The sequence below is a fragment of the Habropoda laboriosa genome, unplaced genomic scaffold (assembly GCF_001263275.1).
Source record: "Habropoda laboriosa isolate 0110345459 unplaced genomic scaffold, ASM126327v1 scaffold9, whole genome shotgun sequence".
In the NCBI taxonomy this organism is placed as follows: domain Eukaryota; kingdom Metazoa; phylum Arthropoda; class Insecta; order Hymenoptera; family Apidae; genus Habropoda; species Habropoda laboriosa.
Window position 1 is genome coordinate 1,587,821 of NW_017100191.1, and position 13,857 is coordinate 1,601,677.

The 13,857-nt window shown below is 45.2% G+C and overlaps 3 protein-coding genes across 3 annotated transcripts in view; all 3 read left to right on the top strand.

The window, feature by feature from the left end:
- The first annotated feature begins 176 nt into the window (after positions 1–176).
- LOC108580244 (uncharacterized transmembrane protein DDB_G0289901-like) lies at positions 177–3,179 on the top strand. Its single transcript, XM_017943954.1, is given in 3 exon segments — positions 177–239; positions 1,370–1,606; positions 1,809–3,179. Coding segments are annotated over 3 exon segments (1,671 nt in total).
- A 918-nt stretch (positions 3,180–4,097) lies between these two features.
- Positions 4,098–7,785, top strand: LOC108580245. Its single transcript, XM_017943955.1, has 2 exons — positions 4,098–4,154; positions 6,379–7,785. The coding sequence occupies exons 1-2, from the start codon at positions 4,098–4,100 to the stop codon at positions 7,783–7,785; spliced, it is 1,464 nt and encodes a 487-aa protein (XP_017799444.1).
- A 2,653-nt stretch (positions 7,786–10,438) lies between these two features.
- LOC108580246 overlaps positions 10,439–13,857 on the top strand; it is a 3,987-nt gene continuing 568 nt past the window's right edge. The window contains exons 1-5 of the mRNA XM_017943957.1: positions 10,439–10,459; positions 12,138–12,356; positions 12,629–12,875; positions 12,963–13,183; positions 13,297–13,692. Coding sequence (XP_017799446.1) covers positions 10,439–10,459; positions 12,138–12,356; positions 12,629–12,875; positions 12,963–13,183; positions 13,297–13,692 — 1,104 coding nt within the window. The remainder of the gene's footprint in view (positions 10,460–12,137; positions 12,357–12,628; positions 12,876–12,962; positions 13,184–13,296; positions 13,693–13,857) is intronic.

Sequence of the window (13,857 nt, forward strand, 5' to 3'; positions counted from 1 at the left end):
CGGTTTTCTCGTAAAAAAATCACAAAGAGGACCTAAAATACGACGTTCTAGACTAGAATACCTGCGCGTACTGTCGATCTTATCTCGATCTGATCGAACAGAGAGGCTCGATGAGGAAAAAATTCAACCCTTCCGGTAGCCCGTGAATTCTGTTGGAGGAACCAGCTCGAGGGACAATGACTTCGTACGACCCACGAGTGAAAGTAAAACGAAATCAATCGGTGTTTTCAGCTCTTACCGTACGTTGGACAGACGGGAGGCGTCGGCCCTCCGCTTCGCATTTTACAGTTCGCCACTGTCCTCTTTCCGTTACCTTTTTTTTTTAATAACTACGCCGCTATTAATAATTCCTCCCCGTTCACGGGACGTGATTACGCCGGCGGGAAAAATAAGAGCACAAGTGCGCCTAAATCTTCGTAAGTTTTTTTTTTGCCGGCTGGTCGCACATTTCACTTTCCAACATCGAAACTGCTTTCAGTGGCTTCTGAAGCCAGAGTGAACCACACCTTCACTGCTCCTTTCATATCGTCGCACATTACAATCTCATCGACACAAATAAGAAAAATACTGCTCCCTACGCCGGCGATGTTGAAGAATGCTTCAACGAACAGAAATTCTACGAGACTTCGTTACCACTCTCTTGTATAACACGTTGATTAAGGATTTCAGAACGAATTTAACGCGGTTGCGCCGATGCAATCTGTTATTAGTTTCGGTAATAATTACCCAGATTTACGTTATCACGAAAGAAAGTGGCGCCCAAGTTTAGCGGATTATGCATGCAGTTTCTGCAGAGTAATAATATTCCGCTGCGTTCGATGAGAAATGTCGCCTTCGAGTTATTCGAAAGCTTGGTCGTTCCGATTAAAATTGAGCAATTTGTAGGAGAGAAAAAAAGAATTAGCGAGTTACTTTTTCACGCGGTGCTCTTTAATTCGTCCTCTCTGAACGTTGGCTAATTATTATATCTGCCAGAGGAGAAGTTTCAGTTACCACGATCCGGGTGGCGGTCGTTTCTGCTAGGTGAGCCATCCGAGTGCTAATTAACGAGAACCGTGAAATATCTCGGAGTATATGCGAGCTTTCGTAAAAATGAACTCAGGCTAATTTTTCAAATTTCAAAACGAAGGAGAGAGGCAATTTGCCAGCGCAAGAAGACGTAGGTACAGGTATCACGTTTCGACGGAACATTTGTTCGATTCCCTAAGGGATGGGGAGCTGCTAATTAGCTTTGTATCTGCCGCCATCAACGTAATCTCGAGGAGGAAACCGTTTTCTTCCTTCGTTTCGTAAGAGGGCAACGACTTTGTTCGAAAGGAAACGGCTTTTTACGCCCGTCAGGAACAATGCACGATAAATATCGATTTAGGCACTTTTACCAAGCGGGACATTCTCATTTGCAAACTTCACATCTCACGATAGATTAAACTACGATCATCACGTGAAGCACGTCCGTTGCGAATGTGATGGTGCACTAGTACCACCGCGTGGAGACTCACCTTCACCTAGACCTTTCTTTCACCGTGCAAGAGGGGATTTGTATATAAAAGGTCTCTTCTGAGTAGCAATGGCATCAGAAACCACAATTTCACTTGCATACTCGCTTGTCACTTGACCACGAGAAGTAGCGTACAGGACAGTCCTGCCTTAAGAGCAACATGCGATCATTTGTAAGTATATCACAGATAGTTATACTAGATTATGTTTCTTATTTATTCGTATTGAAGATTTTCCTCTCTCTTCTTACTGCTACGTAGAGAGTCAACGGAATAAAGTGATAAAGTAATTGACAAATTAACGGTTTACAGATGTTACTGGCTCTAGTAGCCTTGACAGTTTCCAGCGTATACTCGAGAGAAACAAAGGGAGATAAACGACCATTGAGACCGCCACCTAAAGGCAAGCGTGGTATATCCGACTATTCCGGAGGCTACTCATCCGGAGGATCATCCTACAGTTCTCCCCTTCATTCGAGTCTAAGCTCTGGATACAGCGGAGGATCCCTAGGAGGATCCTTGGGAGGATCCTTAGGAGGATATTCCCTGGGACATTCAGCGGGTATTCAAAGTCTCGGAGGTGGTTCCTTGGGACATGGCTCCTTGGGAGGATACTCCCTAGGATCTGGAGGACTCGGTCTCGGCTCTGGATTTGGCCACAATTTGGCCAGTCTTCAAGGACTCTCTCTAGGTGGACACTCTCTCGGCCAATCTTCCTACTCTGGCGCAAGTCTGGGTTCTCTTGGCGGAGGAGCGAGCGTTGGATTGTTCACTCCATCGTCGAAGAATGGACCGGTAACATTTGGCAGTCAGGGAGGCGGCAGTTCTGGCTCTAGCAGCTATTCTACTCCAGCGTACGCAACAGGAGTTCACGGTCTGTCGTCTTACTCGGGAGGTGGAGCATCCAGCATCAGCCTTCCAGCGATGTTAGGATCAGGACACAGTTCCTCGTACGGTTTGCCTGCAGCTTCTTTGGGTTCGTTAGGTAGTTCCTCAGGCCACAGCCTTCCACTCCAATCCATCTCCTCCGGTTCGTCCTATCCTGCGAGCGGAGGTCTGGTAATCGACACAGGATCCCTTGGAAAAGGTTCTTCCTCCGGCTACAGCCTCCCTGTTTCTTCCTCTCACAGAGGACCTTCCATTAGTCTGTCCAGTTCAAGCGGCGGTTCTAGCAGCTACTCTCTCCCAATCTCCTCAGGATCTCACGGGATATCTAGCCTGTCCTCCAACTCTGGCGGATCAGCTAGCTACAGCCTACCAGTCTCTTCTGGGTCGTCTGGTGGCCACATAGGCCTGTCCAGTGGATCCTCCGACAGTTCTAGCTATTCTCTTCCTATTTCCTCCGGCTCCTACTCCTCTGGATCCTCTAATTACATCCCGTCTTCTTCCGACGGGTCATCCTACGCCTCTGCCGATAGTTCTAGTTACTCGAGTCCCTCCTCCAGCTATTCCAGTCCCATTTCGAGCTATTCCAGTCCGAGTTCAAGTTACTCTGGATCCTCCAGCGGATATTCCTCAAGCTACCCCGCTCCTTCCACGTCGTACGGCACTCCCGTGGAGTCCCATGGTTCCTACTCGAATCTGAGCCCCAGGTACGTTGCGTATCCCGCTTCGAAAAGTTACGACAGCTCCGGCAACAAATACGACACGATCTCTTACTCCAGTCCTAGTGGGAAATATTAAGTTCTCGCTGTTTATATCTCCTAGCGGTCTGACGAGAGACGTAGTCTTTAATTAGCTAGCAATCGTGGACCACGATTTAGGTCGTGAACTGTACAACCGTAAATGTCGAATCCGAGGATCGAAAAAGGATACCGTGCTAATTTATACTCCACGTTTTTAGCATAATTATTATGTATTTAAGGCGCCGCTGCGTATTTATGATATAATATATTACTGTCATTTGCTTCGTGTACCATTCTCCACATCGACATTGTGATGCTTGTGTCTCATAGTTTCTTCTTCTTTTTATACGCATTGTTTTAGAATAAAGCGATTCTGTTTTTTTTTTATACAACCACTTGACCATCATCTCAGACTCCCTGACGTATCGTATAGAAATCTCAGACTCGTCGGAGATGTAGCGTGTAATGTATTCGTGAGCTTTCACTGTGCGTCTAGTTCATCGTAGCCTGGACTCGTTCAGATTGAAAACGACATCTTCGGAAATTAAACGACGCATACCCGCCAGATACACTAGCCTTGTTCCATAAAATGAACGTGCCTCGCGTGACGAAAAACAGTCTATTTCTAGCCGGCTACAAAACCTAATTACCACTTTTCCTCCGATGCTCCTCGATAACGTTATTTTTATTATTCGCTGCTTTTTTATTCGTTCACCTTTCACCGTGAAAGTTATCGGCCCGGTAAAAGTAAACGAAAATGGTAGTCACGCGCATACATACATACGTAGAATAAAGATGACGACGAATAAAAGAGAGAGAGAGAGAGAGAGAGAGAGAAAAGAAGATCACTTTTACCTCCAAGGCCGGCTCCAGTGAAATGGGCGGATTCCTTTCTAAACTTTTGTTCCTTTTGGGAAAGTGTCCGGCTCGTATGCCCCGCATGTCAGTCGGTGGCTCCTCCGCAGACCGGTTTAACATGATTCATCATGGAACCGTTCTTTCCTCCGCTGCCCTTATTCCTATGACGCTAACGGTACTCGCGCCACTATTTTTATCTAGCTGAAGCTGCTCTTTCAGAATTTGTCGCCTCGTTGTACATACAATAAATACAACAAATCACACGCTTCTCTAGAAAGACGAGTTAAGATCAGTCGAGTAGAATCGCTATAAGTGAATCAGCGTGCTTCGGAGAAAATATGAAGCGAGGTCAGGCTGAAAGTTCAGTCTAATCCGGTGCTTTTCAAATGAGAGAGGACGTGCGTCGAAGTTTCCGAGCTCGGCTAAAGAGCTGTAGCGGAGCAGCAACCGGAGGACGCGGCGGAGCTTGAAAGCTCCGTTTACTCGTCAAGCTTTCCAACGGGCGCAAATATTTGCAATTGTACACAGACCGCTCGAACGAAAATTTCTCTAAAGATACCTCGATGAATTTATCTCGCTATATTTATTTATTCAGCGTTTATTATTCGCCGTCAAACATTCACGGCTCTGCCTGGCGTCCACAGAGAGAGCTTTCGGCCCGATCCGCGGCACGAAACAACACCTACATAGAAGAAAGTGCACGAATGCAAGGCTGACCCACTTCTCGAGCGATCGCACGTGCGCATGCACGGATAAACACGCATCTTCGTCGTCGGGATCGACGTCGACGAGGGGAGCTGGGGCAAATTCGAGACGCGGCGGTTCGTTCAGTTCGTTCGTATTATGTAGAAAAGCCGCACTTCGCTGTGTTTTCCGACTGGTTCTTCCAGCGGCACACATACCCGCGCTTCACTCTCGTGCCCCCGACGTGCCTCGAGCGAAAACAGGGAAAATTCAGCTCTTACTCTTCGTCGTGCCGTTCTCCTCAACGATCACGATATCGATATCGCGATTAATACGATTTCTTACTTGAATCTCGCGCGAAAATATCAAACACGAGATATTCGATTAACCGTAAATCTTTCTTCCCGTTCAATTTGCCGAGACATTTTATACGTCTTCTTCTTTTCTACATGTCACCTCCGGCCATTTCTATCGGACAGTTTTGCCGAAGCCTCGGTAAAAATTCGTGACAAAACGAACGTGGCGGCTCCGGTGAAAGTGAAACAATTCGGACAGGGACGACGGATAGGAATGGACCGCGCGCGAAACGTCTCGATGTGACCGGAACTGCTAGGAAGATCCTCTCGCGGGCATCGTGCAACTACTTCCGTGACTATGTTACTCGGAACAAATTGCTCCTACCTTTTCCTATCTCGAGCTCGAACAAAAGGGGTGTCCGATCGATTGTCATTTGCATGATCGCGTGTAGAACGAAACAGAGTGTTCTATTTGCCGTAGCCACGAAGAAGATCCACCGTGCAAGTAATTATTCAGCACAGGTCGGAGCTTATCTCGCGCAGCTCTGAACCGAGAGCTTTCACGCCTCACCTCTGTCGGACGTTGTCTTTATTTCCTCCGTCCTGACATCGAACAGGCACGTGACAAGGTGGATCTATCTCCCACCACTTTCCACCTTTAGACCAGTTTATCGATAGTGGCGTGCTCCGAGAGACCGAGAACCGTTTTACTAGGCGGTTTCACTGAACCGGCCGGGTACACCAGTCGCATCCAGATCTACATATAAGAGCAGAGAAATGTTAAACTAGTTTTCGCGATTTTTCAACCGGCCGGGTATAAAGGAGAAATTCAATGTCGGCCGATACATCATTAGACGTCGCGCTGTGGTGTCGGTTCGATCTACTTGATCACGGGTAACGACAGTGAACGCCGGGTGAACACGAACTACGAATGAGATAGCGCGGAGAAACGCTGATCAGAGAGACGTTCGTAATTATCGACAGGGGCGAGAGTGACGGCTGATTGATATGGACCTGTTGGTTCGTACACGTTTTCTTTTCATTTCTTCTGTTTTCTTCTTCTTTTCTTCGCTGATAAGCAAAGCAATTGATAGAGTTGTCCGGCGAGCCAACGGCGACGATGAAAGTTAAACGCTCTCTGCAAACGTATATCTCTATTCGAAAATGAAACTTCCAAGATTTCATACACTACCGGCCAAAAGTTTGGAATCACTGTGCATTGCATGTTACACAAAAATTCTGAGAAAAGAGTCAGCAACTTTAAGAATTTTTTAACGAATTTTGTATCATTCAAATCAATCGATATCAAGTCTATGAAAAATTGGTGGCAGATTCGGTACTGATGAAAATTGGGAGGTGATTCCAAACTTTTGGCCGGTAGTGTGTATTATCTTTAACACGTTCTTCTTCGAATTTCAGCTATTGTTTGTACTATCGTCGACGATCTTGGTGCAGGGATATGGGAAGAGTAACGATCCGAACGACGAACCCTTCCTGCCGATATACCCAGTCTACCCTTACAGTCCGAAATTAATTAAAAGGGGAGCAGACAAGGAGACTAGCACGCAATTGTCTCCGGAATTGTACGCGCCTAAAGTCGACGCCAAGGAATCGTACAGCGCGAGCTATGCCAGTAATTACCCTCGAGATCCTTACTACCCCAGTTACAACCCATATCCTAAGGTTTCTTCTCCGTCAGGATACGCTTACTACAGCAGCATTCCGTATTCCTACCCGACAGCACCGTACAACGCGTACAATTCGTACTCGACTCCTTACACGGTGCCTCCACCTTCTTACACAGCCGTACCGTACTCCTCGTCTTATCCCAATTATTACTATCAGCATGCTTATCATTATCCCAATTATTACAACCAGCCTCTGTTCCCTCCGCCGCCGCTACCTCCAGCCATGGCAGATTATCCCGGCGATTCCGCTTCCGAGTCAGAAGCCAGCGATAAGAGCAAAGAGAAGGAGCCTGCCGGAGGGAAGAAGTACAGGGAGAACGAACTTCATCAATACGTCGAAGGAGCGAACTACATCTCTAGAAATCCGACAGATCTCGACGGACAGTCGAGCTCTTACAAAAGTAGCGCTCTTCAGAAACAGCTGGAACAAATGAACGAGCTCCAGCTGAAGAATGTACCCATTCCTTTGCCTAAGACGACCTACAGAGTCATTAGCGTTGCCGGACAACCGGTAGGTCCTGATTATCCTCTACCGCCGCCTTACGAGAAAGCTCAGCACGTCGAAGAGATGATGAACAACGCCTGGGCTAAGATATTCGTGCAGAATGTACAACAAAGTCTCGAGGCGAACAGAAATCCCGGAGCTACGCACCAAAACGAGCGTAGCAAGGATGGCCAACGTTTCGTTTCCGTACCAAACATGATAGCCAAGGCTGGCCTTGCCTACATCGTCAATCCTAACCTTCTTGGGAAACTGAACGTTGGCCAGGCTAACAGTCCGCTCATTCAGGCGCCTACGACTCAGTCGAAGAGCATAAAGTATCCACCGCTGAACCCGGGAGTTTATACAGCGATCGAGAAGCCTGGGAAGGATCAGACTGATTCGAACGACTACGGAAACTATGAGAACTCGCCTTCCCAGAGTAGCCAGGATTACGACGGTTCCTTGAATCCTGCTGATAAGCAGCAACAGCAGCAGCAGAATTACGAGAACGATTTGGGCCAGAATTTTGTCACCGTGCAGCCGTCTCGAGGATACAATTATCAGTACAAGAACTATAGTCCTCCTCAGACGTTCATGCAGTATAAAAGTACAATGGACGAGACGAATTTCGGAACGAAGACGAGGGAAGGGTAATCGGCAAGTTCTCTGACGTAGTATTATGAATTGTTTGTTGTTGTTTTATATTTGTACACGCAGATTTTGTTTTTATATTTTTATTTTTGCAACGATTGTCGCCGGTGTGCTGTCCAGATCAATTACTATGTATATCTCGGCAAATCACACGGTGCAGGACCTCTTAGAGTAAGATACTCCACTTATCCTCGATGATCCTCATTAATAATACACTTCTCGTTTTCTTTGATCCTCCGTCTACCTGTCACCTATCCACAGCGATACTTTTATTTACGAGCCCTGTGTGTCATACGTATGCAAATTTTGTATTAATTTTTACACTGATAGTATTAAACGATTGTTGTTGTTTTCTCCGGGACCTATGTTTTTCCCCCTTTTCCCCAAATCTCCGACGACAATTTTCTCGAAATCTCGCGTTAGCAATTCGAGAAATCAGCGACGAACTATAAAACTAGGGTCGACGATCCGTTTGAGATGGCCGCGGAAAGGCAGGAGATCCGCGAATGAAAGGAAGCGATCCGTATCTCGACAATGTCCGGTCGATCGTTTGGGCGCGGTAATGGAAAGGGGAAGTGAGGCCGCGCTTCACAGCATCGGTGGCAGATGAGAGAGAAAGAGAGAGAAAAAGGGAGAGAGTGAGAGAGTGACGTGTTCCAGCCAGTTTTGCTTTATTTTTCGCATTCCCGGCGGCGAGTGTGTGCCGGTGGTCGAAAATAAAATCGGACGAACCAAGCCTCTTACTTTCTCGCGCTTGATCCCACCGATCCTTAACCGTGTACACGGTGACCTGAAATCCTCCTGCCATTGCTTCTCCGTTCGCAGCTCTACCCGTGTTTACGGCAATATCGTTAAAGTTCACGAGACTTTGATCATTCACAAACTCTAAGTAATCCTTCCTGTCCAAAGGAGAGGAGAGCGATCTAAAATTCTGTTTCTCGAATTTTATCAGCATCCTGTATGTGTCATCTTACAAATCTGAAATTCACGCGACAACTGATTTCTCTCCGTTTATTTATTATACATTCACTTTCCTTCACCTTTGACTATCTTAATGGCAATTTAGAAAACTCTGATTCAGACCTAAAAATCTGCGCGTAAAAGGACGCGTAGGAGGTCGAATTTATGCGTGGTACGTTCCCATTGATTTCCAAACGACCGGCAAAGCGAACAACCGTGAAAGTGGACTTTTGCTCGTTCTCATCTACCATCGTTCAAACCAGCTCTGACCAAATCGTGATCCCGAAATCGTGAAGCTTGTCAGAAGCGCTGTTTTCTTTCGCTGTGCCCCGCGGAACGTGTGGACGAGAAAGTTCCCTTGACTTAATTGAGGATAATTCGACTGGAGGCAGAGCGGGGCGTCGGTCATCGTTTATTGGATCATTCTCCCCTGCTTCCACACCCAGAATGCGGATAGAAAGTGTTCTTTTTTCCTCCGATTCGACGAGCGTGTGTACTCTCCGGCTGGAAAGAAATGGTTCGCGGAAACCCGAGTCTCGATTGCACAGGTAGAAGGGATCGACAAAGAGATTGATGAGCTACCCAGAGATCTCCTTTCCTTCCGTTAGCTGCAAGCAAATTTTTCAAAAGTAAACCCGCACCTTTTTCCATCAGAAGTTCCCCTTTCATGCGTAGATGCACTTTGCGTCGCCTTCCTGTAAAGTTTCACTCGCGACGTACAAGGAAAAAACGCTCTGCCTCGCGGGCAAAGCATTCAGAAAATATACACACAGATATTTATTTTCATCGCCTTATTCTTCCGGTGGGAATCACTTGGAATTTTTCGTTAAGAGCATGGTAAACGCCCCGTAGAGATATCCCCGGTCTCGTAACAATGCACGAGACAAAAGGCCCCAGCCTTGGTCGTCGTTTATTTCAACGATCATTAAGTGTATCTCTTCGTGAATACAGCCCACCTCGCTTCAATTGTTCGAGCAAAGTATCCATCGCGAGGAGAGACCTCGCCCCTCTCGCGGTTTCATCCTTCGCGAACAATAAACAGACTATTATATACCTTCGTTCGTATATTTTCGTCGAAAGATTTCCCCTGTCGATGCACCGCCACCCTGGTTATTTCACGCGACGAATATTCTTCGTGGGGATAAGATGGAAGTCGAAAGGTACCTATTATACTCGCAGCGATGTCCCCGTGGAAGTTGTCGAATGCAGAGGCCAGGAACGAATTCACTTCATTAGCAGACTAATGAACCGATTAACCGGCGAAGTAATTAGTAGAACTTCGTGTGCTGGAAAACTAGGAATGATTCGAAGGCAGATTACTCGGTGTACGTGCCACCGGTATTCCCATTGACAATGCGTTTGCCATTGATCAGTCCGGATGGAAATTAGAAAGACCCTATTTAATCGGCAGTTTCCGAAAGCGAACGGGCTACATGCATATGTATATCCATGTTTCCATCCACTTTTCTCGATACGTTCTCACGAAACGAACCTGCAACCGATGCTTGTTTTTTTCTTCGATTAAACTGCCAGTGGTAATTACCGCGGCTGCTATCGTGAGAAATGCATATCACTGGGACGAGGAACTGGAAATTAGAAAACTGCTATCTTGCAGAGCGGAAGGGAAGTGATTGTTGAATGAAAGCATCGAACTTTTTTCGTGTTCGGGTATTAGCAGCGGTTCGAGTAAGACAGTATGCATGCAGGAGGAATCAAGGTAACATTGCTGCAATGTTAAACAAGCTACCACAGGATGGAGCAAAAGTTAAGTGTTATTTTTCTTCTCTTTTTACAGAGGAATTAATTTTCAGAATTCCGAGCACCGATGCCTTTGGTAGATTACGTATGTGTGCTGGCGTGATGTGACTCACAGCATTTACGTTATTCTTACATGGTCGTTAATTTTTTATTTCATCGTGTACAGAACCCGTTTGTTTAAATTTCTTCACTTGTTCACGTATCCTCTCGTCTACTTCAATTCTTTCCTTCGATCCGCCAGGTATCTACTGTATCATATACATAGAATATCTCATTCTCGGTTCTTCTTCGTGTTTTAAAAAATGTCGTTTGGTAATAATTGGCGATGTGATCTTCCTAACACAGAGTACTTCATAATTTTTGCAATCTTAGACATCTGTTCAGTTGGCAAAGTGTTAAAGGCCTGCGAAAAGAAAAACATAAATTAAATCACTTTAGTTAAAATAGCGTTCGATCTCTGTTCCACCCTGTATTATCCTATCGCGATATTACGGTTTCTACGCGCCATATTGTACGGCTTTTAAACACGAAAGGGATAATACGCGTGAAATCCCTTCACTCGTACCCCCGAAACGAGCAGATATTTCTCGGCACGTGGTCCAGGAGGGCCATTGAACACGCTATGAACCAGGAATGAAGTGGATGCACCAATGGTAGGGATAAAGGCTATATAAGAGAAGGTGAGTCTACTTTGATTTTGTAGTACAGCTAGGATCTTTGCGTCGCGACCGTAACCCTCTATAATTAAGGCAACAATGGTAAGCGTGTATTCTGGACACTTAACCCCTTAACATATGACAACCCGTCAGACTCGTGGCAGAAATTCTGGCGAGGATGCGAGACAAATAGTTGTATTAGTAAGAAAAATTCATCGCAATCCTAATTTTCGTTGGAATTTGCAATACTGAGGATTGCTAAATGTAATTGATCTGTGACAGATTAATTTTTGCTACCTGATACTAAAACAGAAAATGGCTGACACTTAGATGCACAGTCGGAAAAGAAATCATAGGTTAAGGGGTTAACGATAATTGCAAAACGAAAAGAGGAAAAGCAAACGATATCCTCCCCTTTTCAACACGAGTGTTCACTCGTGTTTTTTTGGGAAAATCGAATCGCGTAACGAAAGTTTCTTTAGAACGCGAACGCGAGGTTCTGTATATCGAGAATTTGTCTTTTTCCTTCGTGGATGACTTGCTTCGTCCGTGTTCTCAAAATCAATGCAAGTTTCTTACGGTGACGTTGCACCAAAATTTATGTGAGAACCAGGAAGAGAAACTTTTACTTTTGCATCGACGATGCGATACACTTGCCTCACGAGAGTGGTCCTCCCCGGGAGGAGGACCGGATCCATGCGCAGGAGTATAAAAGAGTGGTCCATGTCGGATGTTTGACCCAGAACTTCGCGAACAGTGAAAGTGTACCTTGATGCAAGTTCATTTTTTCCCAATAATCGCAATGGTTAAGGAGCATATACGAGCATATACGATCGAACTTAAATAACGTCTAACACTTGATGCAATTCACCTGATATCAGATATCGTTTCGTTCAATTACCAACCATCGAATTACGTTATTTAAGCGATATTGTATTTAAAAGGCGTTGACAAATTGTAAATTTAACTCTTATTTCGTAGAAACTCTGTTTGATACTGGGTCTGTTGTACATTGGAGTAAACGGGGAGAAGAAGATTAACCTGGAAGATATAGAAAGAGATAATTTGAGGACAGATGTTATACCGAAAGAGCAGAAATATTTAACAAAGTCAGAGATTGGCCAACAGCAGTATCAGATACCTAATCAATACCATGGACCACCCAGTCCGCAGGTTACATACGTAACTCCTTCTTCTCCGGTGAAAAATGTAAAGTACACTTCACATCGATTAACCCTAGTGCGGTCTTCGGGTCTTTCTCACCCATCGCCTTTTTATTTTTTTTAATAACTCTTGCTGTTGTCAGGTTTATGTAACAGACATTGTCACACATTTGGTCTTTGGGTCTTTTTTGACCCAAAGTGTAAAGTCGATGGGAAGAACGCATTAGGGTTGAAGGAAGATGTTACAAATTATTCTAGATCATGTTACTATTGATATTTATTTAGATTTCGCCGGAAACCTACGTCCAGGCCAACAGATACACCACAAAGGAGCAAGATTATCCGCAGCAAAACAACGTAATGAACGAACAAGTATTACCGCCACGATATTACAACGAATACCAACAACAGCTGCCACTGCCTGCAAAAGAACCGGCGTCAAACTTGTACGGTCCTCAACAATTCTCATACCAACCGGAAGTGAACGTTGGCAATCAATTGCAGAGTGTTCAGCAAAAAACGATTACGGCAAAATATGGGAAAAATGTGAACAAAGGTATAGATAAATGGTATATAAATGTATAAAATTGTGAGAATTTCGCTTCCGTGGAATATATTTTATTTGAAATTTGCATTTATGCAGATACGGTGTACATCGACATTCCCATGATGCACCTCTTGACCTATTACCCAAATTTAGATGTAAATTCTGGCAAAAGCAGTGGATTACTGGTGCCTCAATTAACCCCACCGGGGGCTGAACACATATCTATCCCCCTCTACACTTCGGCGCTAAGTGAAAAGCCGACTTACCAACTTCAGTATGCTTCTAAACACAATAACCCACCTTTCACCTCCAATAAGGTCAGTAGTTGTTCGAATAATTGTTGTGTTTCGAAAAATTTATACGACGATCGTGTTTGAGTAATTGAAAAACAGAGAAAAATATAAGAGTGTTGGAATGATAAATATTTCAGATAACGAAGAGCTCGGCGTACACGACTCCCGTTATATCAAAGAAGTACACCGGTGCCCCGTTAGTGAGCGTGCCGCCTTACGTGCCATCAGACCAATCGCACGCCCAAGGAAGACAGTTTCTGTACACGCGAGCGTACGTCGCCCCGTCCCAGCCGCAATACGTCTCTCAGCTGGTCTACGCTCAGCCAACAACGGTTTACATGCATGCTACACCGGTCTACAACGACGTTTACGCTCGTGCACCTAGCTACGTACAGGACAACTCATTGCACGGCAACGTGAAATACGCTACTCAAGCTGAACAGCTGGATTCCGCGGCACCAGTCGCTGATGAGCTGCCAAATCAAGCCTCGGTGCAGCAAACAAGTCAGAGCGTCGCACAGAATTACGTGAAGGTTAGTGGGAAGGGGACTGATTAAATTTAAGGTTGATAGAAATTTCAAAGTCCCTTTAACGTAGTCTCTTTCAAGATTTAAAAATTAGGCAACTGAAAAAATAAAAAATTAGAGTCCCTTTACAAAAATTAAAATTTCTAAATTAGACGAGATGAAGATTAAAGG